Source organism: Panthera onca, chromosome D1 (assembly GCF_046562875.1).
Source record: "Panthera onca isolate mPanOnc1 chromosome D1, mPanOnc1 haplotype 2, whole genome shotgun sequence".
In the NCBI taxonomy this organism is placed as follows: Eukaryota; Metazoa; Chordata; class Mammalia; order Carnivora; family Felidae; genus Panthera; species Panthera onca.
In genome coordinates this window covers 29,532,816-29,556,339 of record NC_138348.1, presented here as the reverse complement: position 1 = coordinate 29,556,339, position 23,524 = coordinate 29,532,816, and the positions used below count along the sequence as shown (strand labels likewise).

General features: G+C 34.7%; 1 protein-coding gene across 7 annotated transcripts in view; it reads right to left on the bottom strand.

Annotated features, from left to right (window-relative positions):
- IMMP1L (inner mitochondrial membrane peptidase subunit 1) overlaps positions 1 to 23,524 on the bottom strand; it is an 82,243-nt gene that overhangs the window by 7,666 nt on the left and 51,053 nt on the right. For all 7 annotated transcript variants that reach the window (XM_078433346.1, XM_078433349.1, XM_078433351.1 and 4 more), the window contains 3 exons: positions 18,891 to 19,024; positions 17,228 to 17,316; positions 13,148 to 13,274 (listed from right to left, as the gene is read on the bottom strand). In XM_078433346.1, coding sequence (XP_078289472.1) covers positions 13,148 to 13,274; positions 17,228 to 17,316; positions 18,891 to 18,995 — 321 coding nt within the window. In that variant the 5' untranslated portion in view covers positions 18,996 to 19,024. The remainder of the gene's footprint in view (positions 1 to 13,147; positions 13,275 to 17,227; positions 17,317 to 18,890; positions 19,025 to 23,524) is intronic.

Below are 23,524 nucleotides of genomic sequence, written 5' to 3'. Positions count from 1 at the left end.
CCGTCTGTGTGCATATACATATATACACACACACATATATGTATCTTAATATGCCTCGTCCCTTCAGTGATACTTGTACTTTTTGAAAAGAGAACACTGTCCATCACAATGCAGGTTAGGATGAGCTTTGTTCAATTATTTTTTTTTTTGCCTTTGATAGTGTAGAGGGACTGAACTTCCAATCTATATAGAAGGTTCTGTTTCTTTCTATAGTACAAATAAATGATTGCAATTCGCACTACTGTTACCAGATCTCTGGATAACTAAAATATTAGCCTAGCTAAGAACTCATTTATTTAAATAAACATAAAGTACAACACATTTTTGGTATGGGTCCAAAACTTAAAACTTGACCTTTCTGGTATAGACTGAGGCAAGAAACAGAACAAAAATTTTCTAACCCAAAACACAGTTATTATCTGTGGGATAACCTACTGTTTATCACTAAATTGGATATTCAAACCAGTTAAGAGAAAAAAATCCTATAGCAATATTATAATAAAATATTAATAGATAAAATGGTAGTTTAAAATGTATTTTAAAAAGAGCTATTATAACTTTGCAACTAAAGTAGTAAGGATGCCAATAAACTCATTTATAATAAATGTTTGCAAATTACCAAAAATGGAAATCCCTAATTCCATCCATGCCTTTGTTCGTTACTTCTCATAACCAAAACTGTAAGTGGTTAATTACTTTTCCTGTTCATAGCTTTGTAAATCTGCCATACCAACTTGAATGAATTTGTGAAGCTGAGTAAGAATATATGAACATGTTTACAATGAATACCACATAGAAATTTTTACTTGGGCTCTAATCTGAATTTTCCCAGGGCTAACTTTTAAAGCATTGAAAGAACCCTTAGAACATTCTTGTTTTTCCTTTCTACGTCAGAGGTTTACTTCCTGATGTATGATAAAACCTAATCTCAGGGCTGGACAAAAGAATCAAGCCTCTAGTTCTTAGCTATACTTACTGAGGTCTAGTTAAGTGCCTCCTTTATAGTACAAGCAACAAATGTAATTGCCTCATGGCCCGCGGGTGTCCATTTAACAAAAGAGGCTTTGTGAACCAACCCACAGGTGTTACTTTTCTGGATTCAAGTGAAATCTGATGCAAGAGTCCACAATATCAAATAACACATTTACTAAATAGCAATCAAACTCATTTATTTCAGCAAAAAATATCTAATTAAGAAAAAGTTCCAACTGAAGAATATTTGTATGTCTGGCCTTTCAAAAGTTTCAAGAAACAGAAAACCCTAATAATAGATTCATTGTTAATTAACCCTTTTTGGCGGGATATTTTATAATCTACAGGCAACAAAGGTAGGGTGTGCACTGGCCTGCTACTACTCAAACCTCAGTAAGCTTTCTAAAATGACTATAAATGAAAAGGAAAACAGTAGTTATTAAAGAAACAAACAAAAATCATAAAGGCAAGGAAAGGGACAAAGTTTTAGGAATCCTTTTTTGACATCATTTTTTCCTTTTCCTGAATTATAAAGGAAAAGGAGAGGTACACACATTTTATGAAAGCAGTCAGATAAAGCCTTATTTCTTTTTGGCAAAAGTAAATGGGGTAATACATCAGTTAACACTTTAATCTTAAGAGTATGTAATTTTCCACATATATTTTCAAGATTTTGTTTTGGGTCCCCTGGAATGATAAATGTGAAATATAAAAATGTATAATTTCCCTACCCTGGAAAAAAGCCCATATGATGAATGTACATTTCATGTCACATGTCATTTCACTCTAACAATTAATGCCAAAAAATTGTTTTTTATGTTACTATCTTCCAGTTAAGCAGGATCAAGTCAAATTACTATATACCATTATGTGGCTAATGCATATTCTGCTTAATCATGACTTCTATAACCAAAACATAGCCATGGTAAGATGCTGTGCATACAAGCTACTAGGGAGAATATTGGGAAATGAAGTAATTATATAGTTCTAAAAGAACTTCATAAAACCCAGTATTAGTGTGATTCATGCAAAAGCAAAATTAGAAACATCATCAATAATTATTGGAGTTTATGCTCCCTATAACACCAACAAAAGCTATAAACAAAGATATGTATGTCAGAAAGTGAAGCACTGAATCCTCTAGGAGGCCATCAAGTAGAAGAGCTTTTGATAACACAAGGCAGAGAAAACATGATTAATTTTAATTTCAAAAAATGGGAGTCTCAACTGCCAGTTATGAGTGTCTCTGAAAGCCAAACTCAGAAACAGTTTCACAAACATTCTATTTTCATGGACATTCTCCTTGGTACAACTTCTTGCCCACGTTTGTCTACCTGGAGTCCTGATGGTGGTACTCCCAAATGCTAGATGCCTGACAAAGGGATTAACATTTGTAAGGACCAGGCATGAAACAGTTAACACACTGATTATTTCAGTGGGAACTATTTCCGGGCAGTTCTGCTTCTTTTTCTCCCCATTTAAATGCTCACTTATTACTCTTCTATCTGCATCATTCATGGGGACTGTTATTGTTCTTCCCTACTTAAAAATGTGCCACGTTGGGTTCATCAGCCAATTATCGCCAAAGAGGAATTTCACAGAAGTTCCAATAGGCTATAGCTCCAGGTTGGAGTAATGATGGGGGATGCTTATTGAGAATCTGCTTGCTGAATAGGTTTAGAGCTTAATCTAAGACTTGACTTGCTCATTCTCATAGCTATTGCAAGCTAAGCTCCGCAAGTACTTAATATCTCCATCCAGCCTGAAGAGGAATTTCTGATGGGCTGTCTCAGCACAGTGGTTAAAAGATACAGTCTACAGAACAAGAGTCCTGAGTTCAAAATGTAGCTCTGCCACTTACTAGGTTAAGTACCTTAGGCAGGTTATTTAAAACTCTTCTATATAACTGAGACTAATAAATACCTTACAGAAATACTTCGGAGAACCAAATGAAACAATACATAAGGCTCCTGGCACCCAGTTAGCACTCACTAATTATTAGCTACTGTGTTTATCAGCTGCCCCACCTGCTGGTATGAATGGTGTCTGATGGGCTTTCTTTGTTCCTAGTTTCCTAAACAGTTTACCCAGTTCTCTGCAAAGTGAAATTCAGTTTTTAGGATCAAATCTCCCAAATGTAGTTAAGACTACCATTTTTATGTTTTCAACAGGCATCTTAAGCAATGTTTATTAAATACCAAATGCTTAGGCTCTTCCTTGTGAAGCTTTCACTTCTTTGCAACTGTATACCAACCAATCAGAAGGTACACAGTGGGGGAAGGTGTTGGGACTAAAGCCAACAAACATGCCCTTTCCATCCAAGTACTAACCCGGCCTGACCCTGCTTAGCTTCTGAGATCAGACAACAAATATGCCTTGCCATCCTAGCCATCTAGTATTAATGTCCCAATCCTATAGTATTGTTTTTCTAGGACAATAGATTAGTTTGCTCTTCTTTTTTGTTCTATTTGTAAAATAATGTTACCTGTTTTGCTTTTGGATTAGTACTTAAAAGAAGCATCTCAATTCTCATTTCAAGACTATCTCTGTAGCTTCATTTTAATACACCCTACTGTACACTCTGGTTCTCATATTCCAAAAGATGAGCCTAACTTAATGAAACACAGGGTATTTCAGAGAGTAGTAGAATGGAGTGGTAAGTATGTAAATAATGAATTTTCTCATTCTCTGAGAAAAGTCTAAACAGTTGGCAAATCAGATATATACATACTGTGCAAAGCATGTACTATTATGTTTCCACCAAAATTTTTATTCCTGGGACTTCAAATAATTCTTCCCAAAGTCAAAACTCATCCCTATATGGATTTACTCCTATAGATGAATGAATAGAGCTTTTTTCCATTTTCTATGGCTCCCATACATAAGTACTTCATATAGAGACTGGCTAAGAAATCTGATTCAACAGCTGAAATGGTATAAGAAATAGAAAATCTGGGGTAGAAAAGAGTCCATACTCCAAAGAAGAAATAATTACAATGAAATATGTAGATCTTGTTGTATTTGATGTTACCAATGCCTTAAAAAAACACACAAAAGGCATTATGTTACATGTTTTTCTTGACAGATAGATAATTCTTCCATTTGTGTTTTATTCATCAAAACCACAACTCTAATGCACCATACCTTGGAAGGTATTTAAAATGAAACCTAGCTTTGTGAATACAAAATTCCAAGTTAGACTAGTGGACGACAGATGACATTTTTTGTAACGATGTAGTAAGGTACAAAGAGGAGAATAGCTGGAGATCTTTAAAAAGTAAGATTTATCTCTGAGGGCTGAGAGCACCAAAACATTGTTTTAACTAAGAGATCATGAGAATACACTGTGGACATTCAGGAGGGAATTGTATAATACCCAAATGTCATTCTAGGAAAGCACTTGGGTTTTTTCCCCCACTTATAATAATTTAGCTGCCACTGTATTCATTTAAAATAAAGTCTCTCTTAGGCTTATTAGACAGGCTATATGTTCTCTCCATTTCCCAAATTAACATGTCCCCCCAGAATCTCCTAATGTACCATCTACCCTCATTGCTAAAACCAGAAATCTGGCTCCATTTTAAGCCCTTCAGTTCCATTTCTTCCAGCATCCAATTCAGTCTAGATATTTCCTTACTCTTTCTCCAAACTTTGTACTGCTTTCCATTCTTAATGTTATTATCTTAATTATGTCTTACAGCCTATTAACTGGTCTCTCAGCCTCCAGTCTTTCCTACTCCAAACTTTCCTCTATTAATCTATACTAATATCGGAGTGACTTTTTATTTTTTCCAAGAATTTAATAATATTGGGTTTTTTTACACAAGAAGTAAACTTTAAAGTTTTTATTTTAAGGGTGATTTAAAAAAAAAACTATCTGTTCATGTTATTTCCCTGTTTGAGACACAAGGAACTGAGTGCTGTTTACCTTTTCATTTCTTTTCACTACCCACCCCTCCCCACTATATGTCCCAGACAGGAGAACTTACTTTTTGGCAGATGCCCAAAGCACAATGATATACTCTCCCTTCTAGACCTTATGAATATGCTGCTTGCTTTGGTCAACTCCTACGGATTACTCCCCTGCCTGTCTGGAAAAATCCTATCGATCCCAGTCTAAATAAATATCGTCTTGTGCCTTATCATAGCACCCTGTATATAATTCTATTTCATCACATTGTAATTCCTTGTCTGCTCTTCCAATCTGGCTATAAGCTTCTAGAGCTATACTGTCCATTTTGGTATCTGCTAGTAACACATGTGGCCTTTTAATTTTACAAATTATATAAAATTCACATTCAGTTCCTCAGACACACTAGCTATGTGTCCTGTGCTCAGCAGTCACATGTGCCTAGTGGCTACTGGACAGTGCAGATCTAGAATATTCCCACTTTGCAGAAAGGTCTATTGCACAGCACTGAAGGCAGAGACTTAATCTACTTTAACATAGTTCTGGCCCTCAAGTAAGTGCTCAATAGCACTTAGTTATGGAATTAATAAATACATAAATAAACAAAAGTAAAAGGAAATTTGCAAAGTTAATGTCTGGCAAATTTTGCCTGCCACTATGGCTTGCTGAGGACCACTTACGTCTTCTCTACCAACCCACCTCCCCAACTCCCAAGGCCAGTGCTTCTAGCTGCTCTGGAGCACAGCCTCATTAAAGAAGATGCCTAAATGCTGGGATTGGTTTGCAGTTAGGTACTACATTTGCATTTAGGGTTAGAAATCCATATTGGTCCATGACCCTACACCTGCTTTGACTTTCTTTTCATAGGTAAGTCAGGTCAAATTCATGTTTCTTCAGATGACAAAAAGACTCTCTAATCCTTCCTGATTTAGAGATTCATACACACAGTGTACAGAAAGTAGATCAGAATCTTAAGTTGCAGCTTACAATTTTAAATTGCTCACCCTACAATTTTAACTGTTAAGGAGACAAATCTCTCTGTTGGCACTTCAGGTGTGTTTAGTGGGGATGCAGGCACTAGCTGTGTCAAACTAAATGATTCCTATGCTATCTTCCAACAGTTAGGAAAATTCTAATGCAAGAGGAAAGCATTCATATATGTAGGTTAGCAGTACAATGGCTTATAATGCCAACAGTTTAACTTACAATTTTCAACTGTCTTATAACATGCATACCTACTTTTACATGTTATTCCTCTTTTCCAATAATAATTTTAGGCAGATGATACTTTAGTAGAGTGAGAATGCTTTTATGGACTAACATTAAGTGAGTCACTGAAACCCACAGAATTTTAATTACCTAAAGTGGGAACATAAGAACTTCATTTAGACGCTTATTTCAAAAGACATTTCAACATATTCCACCTCGTCAACAGCAGCTTTCCAGCTGAGCACTGTATCAGATTAGGAGGCCACATGACACTCGGAATACACTCTCTACCATTAGAGATACAGTCTGCTTCAGGTGCTGATGCTGAACAGCAGCATTACAATTTCAGTCTTCTTAATTTCCTTCTCCCAATTCCTTTTAGGCAACCTTAAAGTAGAAAGGTCTCATATAACTTTCAGATAAACATACATAAATATTTCCATTTTACTGAATTGCATAACTGCCTCCCTCGATTCACATCAATGGCAGTGATTTTCCAACTCTGAGTGGTTAAAATATATTTAGGTGAGCAAAACACAGTCTCAAGACGACTTGTTACTCTTTCAGCACAAATGCTGATCTTCATATGTATATGAATATATATTCAAACATATATAAGATAAAATACATTTCTACAAAATAAAATTCTATAAACTACATCTTACTGTTAAAATAAGATTAAATTATTCTGAAAATGTCCAGAGAACCCATCAGAAAATGCTTAAATTGTGGAGGCCTCAAAGATGGTTATTTAATGTTAATATCAGAAGAAAAACACCTCAGAATTGTAAACAATAAGTCAAATTTATCTTCAGAATTGTGTTAGCTATAGGATGAAAAAGTCACGTCATCTCCGCAGTGAACTTCACTTTAGCAAAAGAGTAAACATATTTCCTCCACATCAGCTGCAATCAAGGCATTAGCAGTATGCCACGATTGATTATCCCGGGACCCGTTGCTGAGAAATGGATGTGTAGCACAGGTTTTTATCACTATAGTCTGCAAAAAGCAAGTCTCTTGCTTAGATATCCTAGTTGTAATAAGTGACATTATTAGGTAGTTCTTCTAGTTAAATGACATAAGGATTTAGTGTATCAGCAGCTTATAATAAACAAGCCCTTTCAATCTGATGATTCCTTTCCCTCCACATAAGTACTTTTTGTGTTTATAATACAAGTGGTAATAGAAGACCATATGGTTGTGACTTTTAGCTAAAGTAAATGACATTTAAACAAACAGAAAAACAGCATTAAGATATTCAAGGATTTGAACTATGACCTAAATACACAGTACACAGTAAGGGGCTATTAGTGTTAACTTTATACAGTGACCATTTTCTAACACTGTCCAAATAGTGAGTTTTTCAGTTTGCTGATCAGTTTTTCAGAAATATTTTCCAATACACTGTAAAACAGCTTTATCACTGGCATATTACCCCATTTACAACTTCTCCTTTTAAAAACAGTATCCCACCAATATATCCTGAGAACATTTAATCAGTTCTTTCTGAAATATAAAATTGTTTTCTATTGCTTACATCTCTCTCAATAACAATAATGATGTTGTTATTAACATATACATAATTTTTTTTAAAGGCAAGAAATACTACATTCCTTAGTCACCTAACAGACTACTGTTTGGTGAACATTTCACCTTTTGTGTATAACACTGGGATCTGTGGTAGCAAGAACGAAAAAGTTTTAAATAGCCTTATATTTTGATAGGTTAATAATAGATTAAAACATAATTTTTCTAATAAGTATAGATATGTTTGCTTTAACAAAAATAAAAGATTGTGATGCTCTAATTACAGGAATATACTGAAATCCCCATAATCACAGATCTATTAATATGTCCATTTAATACAGTGGCTGCTATGGTTGAGAAACTATAAAGTTTTAATTACATGAAAGATTTAAAAATGATTCATAATATAGTGAACAGCCAATGCAAAGCAGAAGTTTACACTTAAAGCAACAATTTACCAATTACAGGTAACAACTTTACCCATCGTTAATCTGCCAACCAGTAAAAGGATCAAAAGAACAGAATACTTATATAGATTAGTTAATACGTGCAAAAAGCACACGAAATGTGTGCTTTTTCTACTGAAATGTAGAAAACTGTCGTGACCATACGGCCTAATTAGCAGGCACTGCACGTTGCTAGGGCAATTTAGTCTTTACCTAATGAAACTACCACAGCATTTCTGGGGCAACAAACCTTTCCTTAGAAGGTCCAGGGTACCTCATCTACCATTCCTTTAGAAGACTTAGTCTAGACCACATTCAGAGTATTCCACACCAATAAGTCAATTCAGAGCCAGGTGAATTTTTAGTTTGCTTAATAAAAGGGCTGAAAAATGTCACTGATTCCAAAAGTAAGTCACTTGGGGAAAGAAACATTTAATCGGCACTCTGCTGTCCTGCTACAAAGTAACAAGGACATCCTAATATTTTCTACAACTTTCATCTGGAATCATGGAAGGTGGTCAGGTAGCCTGTGGAACTAGCTTAGCTTTCAAAACATCTATGAAGACTACAATAACCACAGATTGCCAGTTTCTCAGTATTATATGGTTTACTGAGCTACAGGAACACCTACCTTACCTGAAAAATAGTAACAACATGCACTTAGGAGCAAGTTTGCAGCAGAAACTAAAGGAAATTGAGGAGTAGAACAGAAATTAGAAGAAAACATGGTTGGACCCTAAACATATACACGTTTGTCCACCCTTCAAGTATTTTTAAAGTACCTACCAGATGTTCTATCAAAGTTCATGTGCTAGGAAATCAGCTGTGGTCAAAACAAATCTTTGCCATGAAAAACCTTATATTCTAAAGCAAGAGTCAGCAAACTTCTTCTGTAAAGGGCAGATAGTAAACAGCCTAAGCTTTGCAGGCCATATCGTCTCTGTTACAACTACTCAACTCTGCTCTTGCAGTGAAAGCAGCCACAGACAATATGTAGACAAATGAGAGTGCCTGTATTCTAATTAGACCTTTAACCACAAGTACAGGCAGCAGGAAGAATGATCTTACAGGGTCTCCAGGATATTGTAAGGCCTAGACTTTTCTTATGAGTGAAATGTGAGGTCACTTGGGTCTTTGAGGAAAAGACTAACATTATTACACTTAACAAGCACCATTATTAAAAAGGATCATTTCAGAGTCTGTGTAGAGAATAATCAGTGATGGTGTAGGGAGGCAAGAAAATGGGAAAGGTAAAAGCAGAAAGCAGTCTGAAGTTATTCCAAGAAAACAAGATATGAATTTGTCTTACACCCCAATAGTAGCAGCATTTGCTAAATGCTTCTACTTCCAACTAAATTATTTTTGGCAAATTAGTGGCTTTTAACTTCAAACTCAGGAATTCCTGTAGTATGGAAAGGCAAGTTATTCAAGATGTTTGAGCTGAGTATAATATGTTTCTTTTCAAAGTCACAAATTAAGCTCATATCCTAGTAGCCAATGCTCAGCCCATAACCCAAGAAAAGCATTTTTGGCCTCAACACCACTGAAATGAGCAAAACCCACTCCAACAGTACCTGATAGGGACTGCTCAGTTTCCAAAAGCTTAATGCAAAAAATAAATCATGGTTTGTAAGTGTTGCTGCCACATGGACTTTTAGAACTCTGGAATGAATAAAATGGTTCCACATCACTTAACCAATGATCTGTTTATATTCGTTTTTGCCAACTTACGAACAATGCTATTTCTTTCATATGCTAAACTCTAAGTTGTAGGTTCCAAATGACAATTTTGGTGTTTTGCTTTCTGAAGCACCTACTTAGGAGAATTTTTTTTTTTTTTTTTTTTGCCTGGAATTCACAACATATTTAATATTCATCATCTTTACCAAGCAACTCAATCAAGATCTGAATAGCAATGTCTTCATCATAAACAACAATGATTTTTCTAAGAGGTTACATAGGTAAGGGAAAGAAACCCATCTCATAATATACAGCACCAGTGTGCCACAGAGATAGCTGAAAAAGGAACACTCTAGAGGGGGAGATCCTGCAAAGGTTTGGATATCTCTTCAGAGTGCTCCAAACTTGGATGAATTTTTGTTATAAATCACCTTGATTAATGGAACACATTTGCTAAAGTGGTTCTGTAATAACTATACAATTCTACTTGCTTGAAAAGCCCAGCTTAGAAAAACTGGTGGAGGCAGGGAAGCCTTCAAAAAAATCAGTGGCAGGGGCGTCTGGGTGGCTCAGTTGGTTAAGCATCCGGCTTCAGCTCCGGTCATGATCTCAACAGTCTGTGAGTTCGAGCCCCGCGATGGGCTCTGTGCTGACCGCTCGGAGCCTGGAGCCTGCTTCGGATTCTGTGTCTCCCATTTGCACTCTGTCTCTCAAAAATAAATAACCATTAAAAAAAAAAAAAAAAAAAAAAAAAAAAGATTTAAAAAAAAAATCAGTGGCTTCTCTTTCAGGACCAATATTGCCCCTGATCAAAAATAGTCCCCTTTCTTTTTTAAAAAAAATATTGAAGACAAATACATTTAAGGGAAGTACAATTTGATAAGAGTATAATAATAATCAGTAGAAGATATTTTGGGAGAAGTAGTAGTAGCATGGTAAGGAGTACAATTTTCGATGCAGCCAGGGGATGTGTTTGAATTCCAACTGTCTCTCACTATTTGAAACTGGGCGATCTATTTAACCTCCCTGTTGTCCAGTTTTCTCATCTGTCAAATACTACTACTACCTATCTTATTGGGTTGCTGTTTGGTTGATTAAATAAATTAAGCCTTGTAAAGAGTTTCAACAGTATCTGGTACAGAGTAAATACATAATAAGTGTTAGCTAATAGTACTACAATTATGTCTGTCACTTATAAATGTCAAACCAAAGTGAACAAAATATACCTAGAACAATATGGCAGCGTCCTCTAATTTACCGATTCATAGACAATAAAAATTCGATGAATGTATTTCCTTATACAGAATATTCAAAAAATTTACATCTTACAGTGCTCTGATTATTTGCTCAGATTACTTAGCAAAGATCTAATCCCCTGATGTTCTTCCTCTAATAACTCTTAAGAAGAAAACACCAACAATTGTATGATGTTTAAGTACACAGAGAGTAGATGCCATCATGTATATGTTTTGTTCTTCTGTCTACTGGCAAAATTATTTCTGGTCTCAAGTATATGCTTGTTGCTAAAACAACTTAAAGGTGACTAGAATGTTTATGAAATGTTAACACTCACATGAAGATGAAACATTATGCAAAATTCTGACATTTTTAAATGAAGTATAAAAGGATACAAAGTCCATGATGAAGGTCATAGAAAAAAATAGGTTATCTGATAATACACTATCATCTTCAACATTATTATCACTATCAGCTAACAATCACTACTATGTTTAGCATTATGGTAATAAACATCAAAAACATTTGCACTGCTGAATCATAGTGCATTATGGGTGGTACATAAATAATAGATTTAATAATCTACTGATCAAACTTACAAGGCAATCAAAGGCTATTATAGTTAAAAATAAATACACAATGACCAAGACAATTTAACTCTTAATTATTTTTTTATATTGGGAATGAAGATAGTTAACAGTAAAGTTAGTCAACAGCTGTAACAACTACATCGATAATTTGAGGGTGACACAGAGTATTTTTAAGAAAGTAAAAAATTAAGTTATAACACTAAAGTAAAAAAAGCACATGTTCAGTAAAGAAAAGACCACCCTCCCCTGCCATAAGCTCTGTCACAGCAGCTGGGTGATTGGTGAGAGGAGCTAACATTACACCTGCTCCTCACTCTTCCATTCTGCTGCTCTTGCTCTCTTTTTCTAACTGGATAACCAAGTTGATTAGACTAAGGCATATACAATTTCTATTCTAAAAATTTAAATCAGATTTAAAAAGACTAAACTACAGACTTTGATTTTACCAGATTTGCCACTAACAAGTCAGTGGAAAAATTTTCTAAGCAAGGATCCTAGATGCGATTTAGCTGGCATTTCTCCTTTGTCTTCTCCAATCGATGACAATTCTTGTCTTTCATGACTCTGACATTTATATATATATATATATTTTAAACGTCTATTTATTTATTTTTGAGGGAGAGAGACAGAGCATGAGCAGGGGAGGGGCAGAGAGAAAGGGAGACACAGAATCTGAAGCAGGCTTCAGGCTCTGAGCTGTCAGCATAGAGCCCAATGCGGGCTTCAACCCACGAACCATGAGATCATGACCTGAGCCAAAGTCGGATGCTTAACCGACTGAGCCACCCAGGTGTCCCATGACTTTGACATTTTTTAAGAGTATTAGTCAGTTATGTTGCAGAATGACACTCAGGGTTTGTCTGATGCTTTCTCATGATTAGGCAGAGGTTACACTTTCTTCTGCAAAAATATCACAAAAGTGATGCGCCCTTCTCAGTGCTTCACTTCAGGAACTACATTATGTTGATATGTCCTTTTATTGGTGAAGTTAACCTTGATCACTCAATTAAGTGGTGCCTTCCAGTTTCCCCTCTACGAGCTACTATTTGTCCCTTTGTAATAAATGTCTTGAAGGAGATACTTTGAGACTATGCAAATAAGTTATTTTTCTCAAACTTTTGCCCAATATTTTAACATTCATTGGTCTATCATGCCTGCAACAATTATTATTGAGGTATTTATGTAGGGCTTTAAAGGGAACTAAAATATATAAAATATAATGGCCAAGTTGTTCTTAATACATATATTTTTTAAAATGTTTGCTTATTTTTGAGAGAGAGTGCAAGTGGGGGAGGGACAGAGAGAGAGGGGTACAGAGGAACCAGAGGGGGCTCTTTGCTGACAGCAGAGAGCCCAATGCAGGGCTTGAACCCATGAACCATGAGATCATGATCTGAGCCAAAGTCAGATGTTCAACCAACTGAGCCACCCAGGCGTCCCTTGATACAAACATATTTAAATTCTACTTAATGCAGCATTTTAACTTATACTCAAAATATGAAAAAAAAGTTATTTTCTTTTGTCAGTGTGTTCAGTTAATGCTAATCAATGAATAACATAATTAAAATGTTACTTACATAACTATGGCTTTTAAAGAAATCTGATGGACTATTGGTGAGGATTTTGTCTCCTTCCAAACCAATTACTCTTTTACAAATGTTTGATTTTGGATCACTTGGGCTTTTTGCAATCACAATGTCACCTCTGAGGGGAAAAAGTCAAAGAAAGGTCAGTGTTATTTATTAAGCATAAACACATGGACGGACCCTTACAACTTAAATCCAACACTGTTTATCCTCTCACATACTGACCCTCTCATACATTTACCAGCTTTGTGATTGTTTTATGGGTCAGAATACAACAAGAGTAGTGGAAGCTCTTAGAAGATTTTAAAATTTCTGGTAATTCCATAAGAATTACCTTCTTGCACTGTACTTACATATTACTTCCATATCCAAATTTTTAGAACCAAAACTATGTAAAAGCAATTCCACGTAAGTATCACCAAATTAACTATGTTAATTTTACTGGCCAGCCGGTAGTATTGACTCTAGAGCACATAAAAATATAGAAATAGCAGAAATATTTCCCTAGAGCTCAAAGAACTGAGGAATTACAATATATATAAACAACCCAGATAATTTACAGTATAGTCAGACTTATTTTTGAGGGATAATATCAGAAGATACAACCAAATAAAATGCTAAAAGCTGCCCAAACACATACTACAAAAAATAAATTGGAGTACCAAACATATATAACCAATATGGGTATGATTACTTATCAAAGGCACGATTCATGGAAGAAATAACAATATATATGTGTTAGAAAAATAAGAAAGATCTTTAAAAGTGGAAATGAAGGAGACAAAATGGAGGAAGGAGACAAAATAAGGCTAACACCCCAACCAAACAGAACACAATTCTCTTTCTGCAAAAAAATTAGTAGTAAGTGAATTCTGTTGACTAACCCACATATTTGAAAGGATTTAATATATTTACTTATTGTTTGTACACAGTTGCGGAAATAATTTGATGTTAGTTATAATAAAAGGTGCACATATCAAAACAGTAAAAGCTATAAAAATAAAGGGAAGATGATAGTCAAATCAGAAACCTAGTTATTGTTATATACATAAGTATTAATATGAGTTCTAAACTTTTTGGTAGCCAAGTCAAAAATGAAATTCTGATTAATTACACTGGAATCATTAGCTAACAAAAATAAAGTTTAGTTTGGGAGGTAAGACAAAATTGTCTTAAATAACCAAATCAAAGAGGAATGAATATACAGGAAGGATTCTTATGTAAGGTTATAAAAGACGCCTTCTTCATCAGAAATTTTACAGTAATAGTATTCACTGGAACAATAATTTCTTGGAGTTGAAAGCTATTAAAATACTAAATTCTAGAGGCGCCTGGATGGCTCAGTCAGTCAAGCATCCAACTCCTGATTTCAGCTCAGGTCATAATCCCAGGGTCACAAGATTGAGCCTTGCGTCAGGCCCCACGCTGAGTATGGAGCCTGCTTAAGATTCTTTATCTCTCCCTCTGCCCCTCTCCCCACCCTTGTACTCTCTCTCTCTCAAAAAATAAATAAAAATAAAACATTAAATTCTATAATTTGCAGGTAATATAAGGCTGCCCTTTCTCTGAAATGGGAAAAACTAGTCTCTTTTCAACCAACTGGAACCATACCAATGGAACTTTCAGATGAATAAGTTTGCAAAGATTGTAACATACTAAACAAAGTTGATTTTGGCTAGCTTTGGGGAAATAAAATGTTTTCTGTGGATGTTTTATTCAGTTTACGTTTTAAAAAAAAATAATCAATATGACCCTTAAATTCTGTACTTGAATGGCAACATAAAAATCATAATTCAGTCAAGGTGTTTTTACAGAAACCAATATTAATGCAGATTATACTTTTGGTGGTCTAACTATAGAGCTTACAAAATAATTTTTCCTTGGATTCTCAACTCTTTCAAATAGGATGTTTAAAGGAACTTAATAGAAGTAAGGTTTAAATTTTCCTTTCACATTTATAGTTATAAACATCCTGATTAACCTACTAAATTGTAAGCTTTTGAAAAAGACCAATATTTTATTCATCTTAACATTCTCTATAATATACTGCATATGTTATAAGTTAGGTGCTCATTAACTATTTGGTGAAAGAATAAATAGTAATAAGAGACTGTGATTATTATAAATATGAGTGTTCTGTGCATTTAACTGAAAAGAGATTCATGTGCTTTAAATACTAGTTATGCAGACTTTTATTTTGCCTAAACGGATGGCTATTCTAGCTTTAGAAACAGGCAGCTAGCTGAAGGATCTCTTGCCAAGTGTCCGAGATTCCCCTAAAATCTCAGAGTTCTGTGCTGTAGGTAAAAGGAATACTCAGGAGAGTAATATTTTTAAAGTTGAAGTTACCAACCAACTCCCTTGGTTGTAAAAGTTATTTGGTATATCTCATATAAATGCCAGATTTTGAGCTGCCCTTTAACCTAATGGGCCTCTTGAATGAACAGAATACAAAATGAAACCTCCAAAGAATCTTAATTAACTTACTGAATGTAGTTATTTGTATTACCCATCTGAATGCAAAGAGTATCTATTAAAAAAAAGATAATATTGAGCTATTCATTCAAAATCTATTTAGCCAACAAGTTCAGCTTCTTGTTAAAGATGCTCAAGGACTAGGAGAGTAAAATCATCTCATTAGCATGGAAAACAGCAGTTTATCTTCATGCTACAGTGATGCTAGGTCTCTAATTAATCCAAAGACTGTATGAAGTGCTTTGGATATAAGGTAAAAAGGAAAGAAAGCTAGAACACAACCCCTGTAATGCAAGTCTTATTTTATAATCCCATATCTATCAATTTGGTATCTTAAAGTTGTTATGAGTAAAAGATGTGAAGGAGAATTTAACCCAGACACCATAGTATAGAGCTTGACCAAGAGATAACTTCAAGTTCTGTACAGAATCTAAGATGGTAAAAGATCAGTAAATGTAAAGAATACTTTTACACTTACTCTTGATGATTTTTCAGTAATGTGAAACAGACTATAGAAAAGGCCAATAATGAAAGAGGAGTGCTTAAACCTTCTTATGCCATAAGCTAAATAACAACTCAAATGAGTCAAATTTGTAGTTTATGGAGAAGAAAAGCTAGTATTTATTTTTTAATAATTGTGAAAAACCAATGAACCCAAAATTTTAGGGAATCAGAGAAGTGCCCTTTAGAAAATACATTAAATTACTGGGGGCACCTGGGTAGCTCAGTCAGTTGAGCGTCCAACTTTGGGTCAGGTCATGATCTCATGGTTCATGAGTTCAAGCCCCGTGTTGTTGGCCTCTGTGCTGATAGCTCAGAGCCTGGAGCCTGCTTTACATTCTGTGTTTCCCTCTCTCTCTCTCTGCCCCTCCCCACTTGCGCTCTCTTTCTCTCTCTCTCTCTCTCAAAAATAAAAATTAAAAAGAAAAAAGAAAATACATTAAATTACTAATACCTGACATTCATTCAGAAGGAATAATACATAGTTAAGCAGAATAAACAGTATCATAGGACTGGAAACACCACTCAGAATAGGGTTTTTAAAAATTTAGTGGGAAACAGTATTTGTCAAGGAGTTTTTCAACCTAATTAACCAGGAGACTCATACTAGATGAGATTCCTGGTTCCCAGGTATATACAGTGCTATAGTCGAAGAATCATCAAGTGCTCATCATAAGCTATGAAGAATAAAACAGTCATCAAAAGAAATTCATTATTTCAAATATTTAAAAAGCAATCATTGGTTTGCATATGTAATGTAGCTCCTAAGTCCCTAGGTTCTTCACTCAAAACACTGTAGGGCCCTCTCTCCCCCCAAAAAAGTAAAGTGGGCTTGACTGTACATTATAAAATGGGCTGCTATTCTATTTTAGCCTCTAATGCAAGGAACAGTGACCCAGAAGACTGCATGTTTACAGAAACTATTAAATTTCTCAAACTGAGAGAAAATATTTGAATCAAAATTTTAACTAGATGGTCATTAATTTGGTTATTTACAGAAGAGTTTTTAAAAATAAACTTAAGAAACTGCAGAAAAGACACAATGTGAATGCATGTTTTCACCATAACTTTAATGTATCTATGACAGAAATTTACCTTTGGATACCATAGAAATGTCGACTAAGATTTTCTGCAAAGACAACATCTGAATTTTGGATTGTAGGCTCCATTGATGGTCCAGAACACTGAAAAGAGAGGTAATTTTTTAATTTGAATGGAAACCCTTTTTTATATAACATAAATCATCTGAGCAGGCTTATAAGAAAGAAATTCAAACAAATGTTCTTCAAGCTTGGCTGATGATTCATAAGTTGGCACCTCCCAGGTAAGTTCAACTCTACAGAGTGGCCACCAAGTCTGGAAACACAGGTAAGTATATTAAAAATGGCTGAGTGAGAAAACATTATAACACGTGAATAACATATGTTTCCAAATTTTGACCATCCTGTATAATGTAAGCTCCATGAGGTCAGGGACCTTATCACTCACATTCCTAAGCTATATAATCAACACCAAAAACATGCTTTGGCATAAAGCTGATAGTCAATAAATATTTGTTGAATAAATGATTTATTTGCTTTCTTGCTATTATCAAATACCCAGTGCCTATGATGGTAATTTATTAAGTAGTATCATACTATTCTCAAAATGTTCATGCCTTGAGTTCTCTTCTAAGAGAATAGCTTACTCATTTGATGAGGCTGCAATTTGTATTTTCTACTGAAAAATAGTGGCATGATGAGATGCACTTTAAAGATGGTCTATTAGTATGAATTAAAACAATAATCTTCATGTATACCTGAGAACGGTAATAAAGGATCACTGCCACTTAAAATATCTAAATACACCAGTCTCCATTGACTTCATTTATGCGTAGATGAAACTTTTTACTCTAAACTTCTTACCGAGGCAGAAATGACAAAGAACAAAATGAAAGTTTATACATGCTATCTCTGTAGCCCACTGGAAGTACCAATGTAAATTTAAAAAATCAAAGAGGGGACTTCTAGTTAAATATGTTTATTTGCATTTCTCCAACTAAACTTGAGGTTTTAGGACTGTGAATCTGTTAAAACAACATACCACCAACAAAACTCACTCATTGGACATTCAATTCATTCCTTCATTTATATGACAAAAGATTAGTATGTTAACAGTTGGTAGATTTATGATGCAATATTAAGAAAAGGCATTGGTTGGGGGGGGTAGCCTTAATATTTTAATATTGACACAGGCAGAATAATCATTTATTTTAATGACAGTTAAGCACAACTGGTTAAGGACAGGAGTTTTGAAAAGTGGAGAATCTGTCTTGCAATTCCAAATCTACTTATTAACTATGGAACTTGGAGCAAGTTACTTAAGCTTACTGAGCCTCAGTTTTTTCTTATGTATGATGGATTTCTATCTAATAAGTATCTCACAGAGTAGAAAAGATTAAATGAGTTAGTAAATATAAAACCTCAAACATCACTGGAACACAGTAAGTAGCATTCAATAAATGAAAACTATTATTATTAGATTATTAGTAGGGCCCCTCTCAGAAACAGAATACAGAACCTTATTTGAAGTAATGTTACTTAATTTTATATTAGTGCCAATTCCAACATTCTCTTACAACCCCAAATTTAGAAAGATTTTATGCTTTAATAGTCCCATTTTATTAAATAACTTCCATTAAAATAAAGAAAAAACACATTTTCCTTCATTAAAAAAGTATATATTTAAAATTATTATTTTCTTGTATGTAAAAACTTACCATGACAACACCACCAACATATTCAAAAGCACAATGAGCTATACAGCCATACTGGATAGTATAGCCAACAAGTCGAAAGGTTTTTCCCAGAACACCACGAAGCATAGTTCTATGCAGACTCTGCCACCATTGGCCTGATGGTAAATTTCAAAAAGTTTCATGATCAATACTATTTAAAAACACTTAAGAAATAGTTCTATTGTAAAATATTTACAATCAGTCAGAATGTAGTAAATACCTAATACAGTTTGGTGCAAAAAAGCAAGAGCTTATTTTCATTTGTCCTAATGCTATTTTAAATGACAAATTATGACACTTAATATTTTTATTTCTGAACAGAGATTATATTCAAATAATATCACTGGTTTATATATGAATTAGGTAACTAGTAGACTCTAAATTTGTCTCCTTTCATGCTTTGTTTCTTTTCTTGGTGTTAAGATAGATACCTAAGAAAAAATATTAACTCTTTCAAAGTACTAATAACAGTTTCCATATTGTTACCTGCTACACTGTATCAGTTCTTGCCTAACAGGATATAAAAGAGAAAGCACTAGAATAGGTATATGGAAATACAAGTATCACACTGATATTTTCATTAACTTGTGTGATCTTCAATGACTTATTTAACCACTCTGGGCCTGGAAATAATAATAACTCATAGGACAGTTCTGAGAATTGAATTCAATAACATGCCAAAGTGCTTTGTAAATTATAAAGTTATATTCAGTTATCAGCTATTAACTACTGATACAATGATCACATGAATACTATGAAACAACATAAAGACAATATATTTTTTTAAGCTACAAAAAAATTTTTTTAATGTTTATTTTTGAGAGAAAGAGAGAGAGAGAGAGACAGCGTGCAAGCAAGGGAGAGGCAGAGAGAGAGGGAGACACAGAATCTGAAGCAAACACCAGGCTCTGAGTTCTCAGCACAGAGCCCGACACAAGGCTCAAACTCACAAACCATGAGATCATGACCTGAGCTGAAATCAGACCCAACTGAATGAGCCACCAAGGCATCCCAAAGCTACAAAAATTTAAAAATATTATCTATCTAAAATATTCTTAGTATCTTTCCCTTCCTTTCTATTTACCTATTACAACTATTTCTTAACTAACGGCCTATGGTTTAGGCCTAGGCTACAATCATTGTTCTCAGATTAAATTTACTAAAACACATCAATAATATATAAGTAACATTTGCTCAATACTTACTACATGTCACACTTTACAAATTAACCTCTGTAGATATTATTATCATCATCACTTTATAGATAAAAAAAGGGAGCCTAAGTGTAGAGAACTTATATACTCAACATCACAAAGATGGAAAATGATAGAGTTAAGAACTTAATTATGTTACACTGACTCCTGTATTACTCTCCTGCTCCCATAACATCAATGGCTCTCTATCAGATGAAATACAGATTACTTAGACTCATTTTCAGGATCCATGACAGATGGCTCCCACCCTGTCCTCAGTTTCTAACCTGATCTTCCCTGATACTCCTACATGACCTGACTACTCAATTATACTGGTCTGTTCTTCAAGGAAACTTTGCCAGTAAACACTTATTTATGCCAACACCCATGCCTGGAGTATTTTTCATGATATCCATCATCTATCTAATGTGCAACTCTTCTCCAAATGCTCTCAACAGGCAAGATTTTCTTTCTCTTCAGGGTTCCCATGGGCCTTTTTATACACACACACACACACACACACACACACACACACACACACCACTGAGAGCACTATTTCTAAAGTTGATCTGTTTGAATTTGTATCCTGGTTCTACCATATTTTAGTTGTGTGACCTCCATGAGGTTATTATGCCTCTATAAAGCAGACTTAATATCAATACCTAAGAGAGTTAGTGATTACACGTGATCAGACACGTAGTCTGTAGCAGAGTATTTCAATAAATGCTAGTATGCTAGTTACTGTATCATTCACTTGGCAATCTACTCTATATACTCTATAACCTCCTAACATTAGTTGTATTTTCAAGTTTCTTATCTTTAAATAAGATAACAGAATTTTATAGCCTACAGCGTAGGGCTGTATCTTTTATTAGCGTTATATTACTTACTAGTGTTCATTCACCTATTAAACATTTACCATGCCTCCTCCTCTAACAAGTTTTCCTTGGCACCATCGCAAGAAATGTAACTCATGCTTTGTGTCACTCACCTTCCTTAGGCATACACTGATTATAATACTTACCACACTATACTGTTTATATCTTTCCCCTTATTATAGTACATTTGTTTATGTCTGCGGGTAGTGACTGTGTATTGTTCACCTTTGAATCCTCAGGTCCTACCAAAGAGGACAGTAAACAGAAGACTTATCTGAGGAAATTAATGAATGAATTTTGAATCCGATCTCCTCTACCATCCACATCTTCATCATTATAGAATAGTTAACAATGTTCAAAACGATTATCAGAAGACCACTGAGATTTTTGGTTAATGGAGAGACATGCAAATGCCAAAGAAATTGTCAGTAACATATTAAAAAGTCTTCTCATTAAATCATTGAGGTAATGTGAAAAATAACTCTTCCCATCAGGAGAAATAAGGAATCTGGCTTACAGTTATAACTGATGCACTTTAAAAAATAGCCATTTCTAGAGTTCAAAAAAGAAAAAGTGCTATTTAAAGATAAAAACACTCTATGACTGAAGCTCTATTAATTCAAACAGACTATGAAGAGGAAAAACGAAATACTAATAGAATACATTTTGTCTATAATATTAATTAGGTTGTCTGAGCACTACTTTGCTCCAAATATAAGATTAGGGAAAAGGGGATAAGTCTTGTAGCTTAGCTCTGAAAATTTGATTTATGATAAAAAGTCCTAAAAGTAGTGAAGTGTATATTACATTTTAAAATGAAAATAAAAATGGGCCTACCTGATATTAGAAAGGGGATGTATTATTAAACAAGAGGAAACATACGGCACTTACCAAAAAGCTATTGGTAATACAGGTGAAAGATGAAATTAGAGGGTAAATCACTTAGCAATCTACCAAAATTTAAATCATTTGGATTATGCAATAGAATCCACTTGGTTAAAAAACATACGCAAAAGTACTGAGACGCTGTAACTATACAGTGGTTCTGATTCACTGAGGCGGCTTGTTATTAACTCACATTCAGAAGTAATTGGGGCCATAAAGGCTTTTTTATGACTCAGACAATGCCCAACTCCAAATACAATGTTTGTAATGGAACTGTCTCATAAAATAATAAAATTAATAGATGAGAGTGATCCAAAGAAAGAAGTTAACAGACCCTGTTTCTTCCCTATAGGAATTAGCAACAGAATGGAGTCTGAAGTGTCTAAAATTACTTTGGATACTAGCCTATTAAGGGGAAAAAGAGCTATGAAGCTATTTCGAGAGAAATCTGAGGATAAAAGACTACGTGGCCTTGTATTTTAAAAGTGCACTGAAAAGCACTGTTGAGGAATATTGAAATTGAGAATAAGAGCTGATGGATTTTTTAAAGAGTAATCTCAGAGCAGAAAGTGGCATTCATAAAAAACACAAATAAGCCACACACTGCTAGCACTCAGTAGCCTTTCTAGCAAAAAGGATTAAGACAGAGGTTCCAAATCTCTGCTTTACATAGTTACTTCAAAGGTCTATGTATCTATAAGTGAATACATGCTCTGGGTAACTTTTGCTTGTCCCTTCAGATTTACTCTCCACCCTTTTCCATGTGCCCTTGGAAAACTGGCCTATATAAACTACATCAAGGCACTCCTGTACCCAGTAACTGAACTCCAGTAGGAAGTCAGAGGAAGGAAGAGTTATGTCTTTTCTTGCCTCCTTACCTGTGGACTCTTCTCAGCCTGGCTATGTTTGGACCAAAGGTCGCTGAATCTCCAAAGGCAAGTCTGCTATACAGTAATCTCTCTCCTAGGTTCCTATGACCCTTCCTTTACCTAGTCCCTTCGAGCTTAGGAATGAAAACAGATTGACTGATGCTGGTTCCTGTGCTGTCCGTGGTGATTCACCCATACCCTGCACACACCTCTGTAATTAGTTTCTGTAAATAAACCTCCCTTACATTATCCAACTTTGAGTGTGTCAGCTGTTTTCCATAGGTGTCCTGGTGATACAATATACCTACCATTTGCTAAAATAACAACTCGGGGGGATGGGCTAAAAGGGTGATGGGCATTAAAGAAGGCACTTGTTGGGATGAGCACCGGGTGTTATATGTAAGTGATGAATCACTAAATTCTACTCCTGAAACCAATATTATCCTGTATGTTGACTAACTTCGATTTAAATTAAAAGAAGAATGTTAGCTTCCAAAAAAATAAATAAAAATATTAAAAAAAAACCTCATCATGTAGAAGTTTACAATATTTGATGTTAATGAAGGAATTCTCATAAACAGGCATTTGTAAAACACTGCTGATGGGTATGCAAAATAGACAACCCCTAAAAAGAGGAATGTGGCTATCGTAATGGCATATACATTTTACTCTCTGACCAACCATCCCACTTTCAAGAATGATCCAGCTCCAAGATTCAAACACCATGTGCACAAGATTCTTTGTATTAGCATTATTGAAATAGCAAAAGCAGAAACAAACCAAATACACAT